We start from the raw sequence: 11,011 nt of genomic DNA on the forward strand, positions 1-11,011 counted from the left end.
TGAAAAGAATACTAGAAGGGTGGAAAGACATAGGCTCTGGGCTGTCACTGTCCCTGGAACGCTGGGCAAGTTCCAGAATGTAACCGTCCACAGCCTTAGTTTCCTCCCCTAGGAAGGAGGGTGTTGGGCTCCTAGACAATTTTATTTTGGGAAAGTCTGCAACTCCATGAACTGTCAATCACAAATGTTTGGACAAGATCATCTATGCAGAGCTGTCCAAGATATATACACCATCTTAAATTTTCTAGTAGCCACACTAAGAAAAAAGGTAAAAAGAAACAGAAAATAACTGGAATAGCATATTTTATTTAACTTGACCTATCCAAAATATTATTTCAATCTATAATAAGCATAAAACATTACTAATGAGATGGCTCAGATTCTTTTTCCATGGTAAGTCTTCAAACTCTGATGTGCTTCCTACACTTCGAGCATGGTCTGGTACATGGTCTGACTCCTTCCTCAAGCGCTCAGGAGCCATTTGTGGCTAGTGGCCACCATCTGGGACCACACTGATCTAGAAAGTCACCTTTGACTTCGAGAATGTCTGACTCTCTGCGTATCGCTGACACTCGGCCCAGTATCTGGGCTCTCAGAGGACAAATAATGGGCAGGCAAAGATGGACAGACTTCTCTAGTGCCTGGTTCCATCTCTACACCTTGTCAGTTCCAACTCAGCTATGCTTCCCACAGTCATTCCTTCTTCGCATCTCTGGTGTTGCCCTGGCGCAGGCCCTCATTACTTCTCACCCAGATCACTGTAATAGCCCCTGACCGTGTACTGCATTTATGATCTTCCCTGATCCCTGGGGTTTACACCCAGCTCAATTTATTGTTAAATTGAGGCCCCCTCAATTGCCAACCCACACAGGTGCCTTCCCTTCCAGAACACTGGCCCACACCTGAACATCTGAAAACCAGACCGCAGCAGAGTTAAACGGAGTTGAATAGTTGCATTTCCAAGTATCAGGAATGGTCAACACAGACCTGAATGAGGAGAGGATCCAAAGAGCATCTTTCTAATATTCTCACCAGCACCAAGGCAGAGCATGAGTAACGTGGGGAAGGGACTGGGGGGAAGGAGACACAACAGAAACACCCACACTACTTCACACCCTTAGCAATTTGGTCAGTGAAACTCAACTGCCAAGATGTCAGAGGACAAGGGGTCATTTCGTTTGTCTGCTATATAAACAGTAGCTACTTCTTTGCAGGTCCAAAGATAAAAAATTCTGTAGTGGTAAAACCAAAATTCTGTTTCCCCAGTGGCTTAGAATAAAGAAAACACAAAGAAAATAGGAGAGTCTTAAATAAGGATAATCATTATGCAGCTAAAAATAGTTCATAAGAGGCTGATCCCATGGAGCACGAAGCGGAACAGCTCAGAGGCAGTCCCCAGATTTCTCCCTCCGAATGCGAATGAGCTCCTCCAGGATATGCAGGCATCACTGAAGGCCAGTGAAGAAAGCTATGCTCCCTGAACTTAGGATCTGGAAGCAGATTCCAAATGTCCGAGTACAGAGGTCCTTCCTCCATGTAGCATTTGCTTACCCTTGCTTCCCGTATGACCCGTCTTAGTAATGTACTTAAAATATTTACAGTAATCCTGGAGCCTCAGTGCAGACGGCAGCTAACACAGTATCTCCAGAGATAGAAGAGGGAGAAGCAGCCCCCAGACACTTCACCGAAATGTGTGAGATGTGACATTTGCTTATCATCTGGCATAAGAGTGCCAAAGCCTGGAAAACTTGCTTGCAAATGTAAACCCTCTAAATGCAAGTTAATCAAGATTAGATCACTTTTTAGGGTAAAATGTGATGTTGTATCAGATTCTGATTCTTACAGATGGTGAGCAAAGAAAGAGATGAGCTGTCAGAGCAAGAGACACATAAACAGTATGCGCACGTACACATACACACCGTCTGCAGCCGTGTGTGACACAGTGAGCCCTCCCCAGTCACTGCTGATGAACAATATTACTCGCACACCCTTATGGGCATGCCTGTGCAGGCAGACGCAGGTGTCCATATGTGACTGAGTCCCCACAGGCTGTCTGCGTATTTTGTGTGAGCCACTAACAATCCCCACTTCCTCGGGGCTCTATCCTGGCAAGGGCTCTCTCTCAGGTCTTGTTCCTGCATTTGCCCTTAATGATGGGAAAAAACTCGCAGGGCATGGATATGAGATCATTTCTATGTTTAGACTTTCTTAATGGGTGTTAACATTTGCCCTGAGCACTTTTACTGGCCTAAATGGATGTAAATAATATCTTGTATCCAGTGTTGTATTGACCAAGGGTTATATTTAGTAAATGTAAAGATCCAAGGAAGAAAGGCAGAAACTCATCTTTAAAGGTGTTCTAAACGCATCCTCCCATAACTGTTTGGAAAACGTTTTTCAAGAATAATTTCAATTTAACCCTTTGTTCTAGCCAGCATCTCTGTCAGAGAAGGGTTTAAGATAAAACATCTACTGTAAAAGGAAAATCAATTATTAAGCAACCGAAGCCATCAACTGAGGTTCTTATTGGCCACCTGTAGGGTAAAAAATGGCCTTGAGGGGCACCTGGGTGGCTCAGTGGGTTAAGCCTCTGCCTTCAGCTCAGGTCATGGTCTCAGGGTCCTGGGATCAAGCCCAGCAGGAAGCCTGCTTCCTCCTCTCCCTCTGCTTGCTTCTATGCTTACTTGTGATCTCAATCTGTCAAATAAATAAATAAAATCTTTTTTAAAAAATGGCATTGAAGGCAGGGCAAATGAATAGAAGGTGAGAGCCTCCAGAGACACAGGGGGATGAATTCTCTATCATCCGAGTGCTTGGTGTGTGATCATATACGCCTGGATAATGACACGAGAAGAATGCTCTCATGCTCCGATAATGACTCCCAGGTAAGCCTCCATCATGAGATTTAGAGGGGGCAATAATGACAGGTGACATTCTTGCCCATATGGCTGGCCTGCGGGTAAGAATCTGGGTGCAGGAGTTTACCTTGAATGATGATGGGCAGCGTGAGAAAGATCTGACATATTGTCAATATGAGCTTGATTACATCACATGGTTCTCTTAATGTATCAAATAATTAATGCATGCATTTCTGTATTATACACATTACTCACTAATCATAACCACGACATGAGATACAAGATGTATTTTCATCTGCCTCTGTTATAGAAATAAAGGAAGTTTTCCAATGTCATACAGAATTGTATCCAGTTCTCTCAATCCCAAAGCTAGGGGTTTCAACCCTGATGTATACTACCATAAAGAAACTTCCAATGGTCTAGGCTGTTAGACCAAGTTCAAAGGTTAATTCATGACAGAGCTCAGTGAGAGCTTTATTTATTGAGTACCCACAGGATAGAAGGTACAGAAAACAGAAGCAGGGGAAATTAGGCCCAGCTCTTTATGTATTTCCATTTGAGGAACAGAAGATAAAAACAGAACCTGTTCTGTTCAACTTGGATATGATATTGAACCAGGTGCTTTGGAGGGGGATGAAAGCACCGTGGGCTTGGGGATTAGCTGGTCCTGCTGGAAATAAACCAGCAAGCAAGGAACGTCTCTGACTTGTTTTTCTCCTCTATGAAAGTAGAGGATAAAGCCATTTCTGAGATGTGGTCCAGCCCTTTGTGATGACAAACAACGTTTATGTTTCTCAGCAGCTGCCTAGGTATTTTACAATGTGACAACCCGACTCATACCTGGGGTCAGGGCGTGTAGAGACTTGAGTTTGGAGTTTAGGAGTGCACCATCTGTCCCCACTTTGCTTGTCCCAAGGCGCCTTTTGAAACAACCACTTAGAGTTAAGGTCGGGAAAAGCTAATGCCCTCCACCCTGACCACCTCTGACGTAATAGGGGTGTTTGCTACTCTGCTCTCTGTCTCCTGTTCACTTGTGACCTGGGAGAGAGGGCTGCCCTTCCCCCAGCTCACTGCACCCCAACCCCACTTCTGCGATTTAAAAGTGGTAGATCTTGTGACTACTTCCTTAAGTGAACCGAAACCGCATCTTCGATCAAAATGACCCTGAGGGTTTTCTCTTTCCCAAAGCGGGCGCTGAGGTGTTGAAGGAGCTGCCTGCCAACCTCGGGTAAGCGGCTTCTGCCTCCTCACTCAGCAGATCAGGAGCTGCACATTCTGAGTTCAACACACCAGCTCTGGCTTCCAACACACCCTCACATTCTAATATTAGAGCTCTTTCTACTTTAACGCCCCTCAGTTTCCTACTTCTGCCCTTGAAACTTCGGGCAGGTTGTTATGGGAAAACTGAGTCCGTGTAGGGATGCTTTTTAAACAAAACACAATGAAAAAACACCTTTGCAGACCAGGACAGAGGACAGAGGAGATGGACAGGCCCAATGTGGAATTGGAGGAGGACACTAGGGACCATTTCTGGAAGATGTGTACTCCTCCAGGTTCTGCATTTGGTCTGCATGCTTACTGCCCACCAGCTCTTCATTGCTAATCTTGTTTCCTTTAAGCCAAATCCCTAAATTTAATAAGACAGGGAGTAAGATCCTTCCCAAGATCCTGCTGACAACATAGTCTATAAAAAACAACTTCCCTTCCTTTCGGTCCTCACTGCTCACCTCCAACCCCCCGCACACCCATACACACACGCACACACACAACTTCGCTATTCATCTGTGCACACTGTCCATGAGTGTCACTGTCCATGAGTGTCAAAGCAAGTCAGGATAAGAGAGTTGAGAGCACTGACCCCATGGGTTGTAACCAACCACGAGACCACAAGCTCCCTGAGAGCACCCCTGCTCTGCTCCCCGCTCCATCTCCAGCCCCTAGAGCAGTGCCTGGCACACTGAAGGCACTCCACATAGATTTGTTACAATCAACAACTCCAGTTTCCACTCTGCCTCCCTTACTGGACTGAAAGGCTCGATCTTGAGCCAACTGTAAACTCTGTACAGGCAGGGGAATCACATCTTTGCATTTCTACCACCTGGTAAAATGTCTGGGACACTAACACAAGATATATATTTGGAGAAAGGTAGCATTTGCAAAAGTACCACTGAACATCCAGATTAAGGAAGAAGTCAAAGATATCTCATAAGCAACAAATAATAATCCCAGAATTATTTTCCTAAATAGTACACAGCTGGGAGCAAGTAATCTTGAAACAGATGGTGGTCTTTGATCCTTTCCCTATGAGTTTATAAAAAAATGAGAATAATCTTAGGAGAGTGCACCAAGGTCTGAGTTCACCCCTGCCCCAGGCCCTACCAAGATATGTCAAGCAGCTAATGGGCCAAGCACAAAGCTTCTCAAACCCAGAGGTTCTGCTGTGTCACAGAAACAAGTGGTAAACAATTTAATTGCCCTGAAGGAACAGCCTAGCAATGAAATTCTAATACTATCACTCAAATGTGTTGAACTGAGAGTACATTACCAGACCTGAAATATGATGACTATTTTCTTTTAATAAAAATTACTATGTTTTACCTTTTCTTTTTTCCACTAAACTTTTTATTTTGAGATCATTTTAGATCCACATGCAGTTGTAAGAAAACTAAAGAGATTCTGTGTCCCCTTTACCCAGCTTCCCCCCATGGAAACACCTTACATAACTATAGCACAATATCACAACCTGGATACTGAAATTGGGTAAGTCGGGATACAGAACATTTCTATCACCACAAGGATCCCCCGTGTCGCTCTTTTATTCTTCCCATCCCCACACCTTCCTTCACTCCTGGCAACCACTAATCTGCTCTCCATTTCTATAGTTCTGCTATTTCATGAATGTTGCATAAATAGGATAAAATGACGTGTAGATTTTGGGATTAGACTTGGACTTTCTTTCTACTCAGCACAACTCCCTGGAGACCCACCCAAGTTGTCGTGTGGGCCAGTATTTGGTTCGTATTTATTTCTGATTAGTATTCCACGGTGTGGATGTAGCACAGCTTGCTTATCCTTCCAACATCCTGCTGAGGACTCATTTCTTATCAGAACACCCCCACTCTTTTTCTGAGGGCCCGGAAGAAACAGGCAGGGAATCTTACTTGAAGTTAAAGTTTCAATTGTTTCCACAGGGCAGCCCCTGTGGAAAAAAAGTACAGACGGCCCTCCAAAAAATTAAAAATAGAAATACTATATGACCCAGTAATAACACTACTGGGTATTTACCCAAAGAAAACAAAAACACGAATTCAAAAAGGTATAAGCGCCCCTGGGGTCACTGCAGCATTATTCACAGTGGTCAAGACATGGATACAACCTAATTGTCCATTGATAATTGTGCACTGATCACTGAAATGGATAAAGATGTGGTCTACATGCACAGTGGAATATACAGCCATAAAACGAATGGAACCTTGCTATGTGCTATGACATCAATCGACCTAGAGGGGATTATGCTCACTGAAAGCAGTCAAAGACAAATACCACAGTATTTTACTTATATGTGGAACCTACAAAACAAAACAAAACAAAAAAGCAGAAACAGATCCATAAATCCAGAGAACAAACTGGTGGTTGCCAGAGGAGAGGGGAGTGAGAGATGGACAAAGCAGGTAAGGCAGAGGCTTCCAGTTATGGAATGAGGAAGTCACAGAGACGAAAGGTACAGCATAGGGAATAGAGTGCATAGCACTGAATGTTGACAGCTGGTAGCCACACTTGCGGTGAGCATAGCATGACAGATACATATGGCCAAACACTATGTTGCACACCTGAAACTAACGTAACACCGTGTGTCAACATTAATTAATTAATTAAGAAAAAAAGAAAGAGTGACTGTCAAACATTCTTCCTGAGCGGTTGTGCCATTTTACATTCCCAGCAGCCACACAGGAGTGATCGTTTTCTGCATCCTTGCAAGCATTTGCTGACGTCACTACTTTTTATTAAGGCCAGTCTGATGCGTTTGCTGCAATTCACTTTTAATGTATATGAAGATCCAGACAGGAGAGGGAAAGACCTGACAGCCACCCAGGTATCTTTAAGTATTTTGCTGGTTCCTTATGATTATCTTAATGTGCGTGAGAAACCCGGCTCTGCCCTAAATGAAGCACTGGGTAGGAAAAGCAGAGCACTTCCACAGAGTAATAAAGAGCAGCTACCAACTCCAAGAGCAAATATTAGCCTGCACATGAAATTCTGGAAGCATTCCCTTTAATGTTCTAAGAATAGCACTTCTGGTCAAACTTTTCATTGGGAGTAATAGCAAATATCATCAAATAAGAAAAATATTATGAGGCATAACAATTAAAAGGAAGAAACGAAATTATTATTTGCAGATAATGTGGATGTCCACAAAAAATATTTAAAAGAATCCTAAACTTTGAAAAGTTATGACAGTGCAATAGGTTGTTGACACACAACATAAAAATTCAATAGCTTCCCTAGACATCAGCAGCAACCCAACTAAAAATGTAAGTTTTTAAGAACCCCATTTATTCTAGTAACAGAAGTATCTAGGAATAAGCCTTTTAAAATCTATGGAGAAAATTATACCACTTTAATAAAAGACCTAAAAGAAGACACATAAAAATGATGAGAAATATCCACATTCCTGGTTAAAAAGACATTTTTTAAAATTTCTACTCTTTCCAGACTAATCTATAAATTTAATGCAAATGTAACCAAAAATTCTAAAAGGATGTTGTTTTGTCTCATTTTAAAACAGGTTCTTTTAAAAATATGGATGGAGAAGTAAAGGACCAAAAGGAGTGAAGATATTTTGCAGAATGTTTGACTATGGTACCCAAAGCTTTGAGTGCGGGTTGTGTTGATGGAAACGTCTCACTCATGCAGGCACTGGAAAGAAGTGGTTTCAGAGCTCAGGACACTTCTAGGACATCTCTCCAGCACTGACCAACCCTCCCCTTGCCACTCCCCCAGCCCCAGCACTTCTAAACCTAGCCTATCAGGCCCTCTACCCTCATTCACAGGAGCATCCCCCTTCTTCCTCACACCATATGCAAATTCTTCACAGAAACTCCACCTCTTAGAACCTTCTTGTCTTCTGGAACTTGCAGCCTTTCATCAGCAAATGCCTTATCTCCCCCACCTCTGGACTTCTTGCCTTCACTGCTCCACTTTGATGACCCTGTTCCTCACTGTTGATCTCAGATCACTGTCCCTCCTTTCTCCCTAAAAACCCCTTCCTTTGACACTCACACCATCAACTGTATGACTCTAATACTTGCCTTGAAATAAAACCACCTCTCTGGAACTCACATCTTCCCCTCCGGCTGCCACTCAACTTGCTCTCTCCCCCTTTCTACAAAATTCACCCAAAAGAGTTTTCTGGACTTGCTGTTTCCAATATCCTCTCATCCATCTCTCTCTTTCTCTCTCTCTCAAGCTGTTCTATAGACATTCTTACCCGCGCTTACAAAGAAACAGACTGCAAGGTCACCCGTGCCCTCCATGATGGACTCTTCTCAGGTCTCGCCTTTCCTGAGCTCCCAGCAGCACTGGGCACAGCTGAGTACCCCTTGCCTTCAGGATGGTGGGCTCACTGAGCTTCAGAGAACCGCTCTGGTCTTTTCTTCGGACCTCGTTGGCCATCCTCTGAGCCCCATGGCTGTTGCCTTAACCTCCCTGACCTTGAAATGTCCATGTACCCAGGCCTCTGTCCAAGGACCTTTCTCTTCTGGGCCACGTCTCTACAGACTGGTTACATACATCACTGGCGGGTCCCACTGCAAAATGACAATGCAGGACCCTCATTCGAAAATCATTAAGGCCTCTAAGACAGCAACAGCACAGCATTAGAGCAAACGCAAGACTTGACCAAGAGTGGGGCTCTGTCACAGAGGAACGGGTCCTGCTGAGGATACCTGAATTTATGTCTCTGCTCTAGACCACTCTCCAGAACTTAGGGCTGGTAAATGTAAACATCTCCAATCCATGCTCTCCCAGGCACTTCAAAATCAAATTCCTAACCCCCGCCCCTCCCACACACAAATAAGAGCCCCGTTCTTCCTGCAGTTTTCCCCATCTCCGCGAGTGGCACGTTTTTCAACTTTCTTTTTCCTCCTAGCGACTCTCTGATTCTTTTACTGAAACCTACATTCAAATCACAACCAAATCTGTTGGCTCACCTTCAGACATATGGAGGACATGCCTACTCTCCCCGCCTCCACCCTAGCAATGCCTCAGGTACCATCTGGCACCTGGATTACCGCTGTCCCCTCCCAGCTGGTCTCCCGGCTTCTGCCCACAAGCCCCACAGTCTAGCCTTAGCCCTCAGCCCGCGATCCTTTCACACTGGGACTGTCCTTACGTGGATCTGAAGGTGCCCTGACGTTACTCAGAAACACTGGTCCAAAGGACTGATAGCGCTTTCCATGTCACGTGATTCAACTACAGAAACAGGAAAGTTGTTTATTTTCATATGCCTATTTTCTCAAAACAAAAACCTCACAAAGATGACAAGTGCCCCATCCCCAAATTGCAAACCCTGTCCCTTCCTCCCACCGAGGATCGACCTACAAACTTGCTGGCAGTCCTGAAATGGTAAAAAAGAGGATGGTTCCTGAAGTTCCCTTTCCATTTTTCATTAGCTAAGGGTCTAGGTAACCCGACGCGGATCAGAACCACCAAACATCCCGCTTGACACCATCTGGGTTTCCACGTATATTCTCTACGAAACAAAATGCAAGTGTCTAGACGTGAGGGGCCGCGGTGCTGTGCCTGAAGCCCCGGGGGGGTGGGTGGCTTTAGAGGTCTGGCGTCCCCGCGCGCGGGCGCTTGAATGCGGGGAGTGGGGGAGGGGGAGTTGTGCAGGTGGTCGGGAGCGAGTGCGACGTCGCCGTGTGCGCGCGAGGACCGCGGACCCAGGTAGCGACAAACGTTCTTGTGACCCTTTGGCTCCCTAGGGCTCTGCTACAAACACCACTCGGGGACAGCGCACATGCCAGACTGCCTCCGCGCCCACCTAGCGGGGCACAGGCTATCCCCGCGTGGGGGCGGCCGGACATGCGCATCGCGGCTCGCACGCACGCGCACACGCACCGCGGCCCCGCGGGCGCGCCGGGGTCTCGGACGCCCCGGCCCCCTCCTGCGGCGCAGGTGTTGGGCCGCCCCGCCCCCCAGGGCCACCGACAGGCCCCGCGGAGGGAGGCGGGCGGAGGGCGGGGCGGTGGCTCCCCTCGGCTGGGCGGTGGCTCCCCTCCGCGCGCCGGCGCCCCCGCCCCGCCGACCCTCTCCGCCGCGCTCCCCTCCCCTCTCACCAACGGACGAGCGGATCCTCGACCTTCGGGGCAGGGACATCTTAAGAGCTCTGTCCAGGCCGGAGGCGTTCGGCATCGCGCCCGAGTCGGGGGCTACGCGGGCCCTGGGCGAGCGGCGGTGGCGGCGGCTGCGCTCGGGGCTGGGCGCAGGGGTGGCGGCCCGAGGGCCATGGGTGGGCGCGCTCCTGGGCCGGACTGCGGGGCAGGCGGGAGCGCCGGCGCCTATGCCGCGGCCGCCGCCGGAGGAGGCTGCGTCGTCCGTGCCGCAGCCGCCGGCCAATGCGGCAGCGCCCGCGAACGCCACCGCTGCGGGCCCCGCTGGCCCGGCGGCGGCGGCAGCGGCGGGGGAGGGGTCCGGCCCTTCCGCGGGGAGCCGGGCGGGAGGAGGAGCGGGCCGGAAGAGTCTGGACCGTTAAGCGGGACAGGGGGCTTTTAGGTGGCGGAGATGGCGGTGGGCGGGGGGGCATGGATCGGTGTCCTAGGGGGCTCTAATAGGCGGTCACGTCTTGGGGTACTCTTCTCTGCCTGTGCCAATCTGCTACCTGTTTTACCTGTCACTTGTCACGCGGCGCAAGTGTCCCGTGCGAACCGTTCAGAAACTCCCCTTTTCTCGGTTTCTGTTCTATTTTGTTGAGATCTGTATAGGTTCTTCAAGGAACAAGTATTTCTAAGGTGTAGGGCCTGGAACGAAGAGAAATCCTGGGTCTCCAGACTCCTAACCCCCAGCCCTCCTAGAATTCCTATTAGTGGCATGTTAGAATTGTAAGAAGCCCCTGGGAATATTTAGCTCGCGACACACACACACACACACAC

General features: G+C 47.4%; 1 protein-coding gene across 1 annotated transcript in view; it reads right to left on the bottom strand.

Annotated features, from left to right (window-relative positions):
• The window catches only part of ATP8A2 (ATPase phospholipid transporting 8A2), a 608,051-nt gene extending 597,584 nt beyond the window's left edge, over nucleotides 1–10,467 (bottom strand). The window contains exon 1 of the mRNA XM_059144204.1: nucleotides 10,199–10,467. Coding sequence (XP_059000187.1) covers nucleotides 10,199–10,274 — 76 coding nt within the window. The 5' untranslated portion in view covers nucleotides 10,275–10,467. The remainder of the gene's footprint in view (nucleotides 1–10,198) is intronic.
• Between the last annotated feature and the right edge of the window lie 544 nt (nucleotides 10,468–11,011).

This window comes from Mustela lutreola, chromosome 13 (assembly GCF_030435805.1).
Source record: "Mustela lutreola isolate mMusLut2 chromosome 13, mMusLut2.pri, whole genome shotgun sequence".
Taxonomy (NCBI): Eukaryota; Metazoa; Chordata; class Mammalia; order Carnivora; family Mustelidae; genus Mustela; species Mustela lutreola.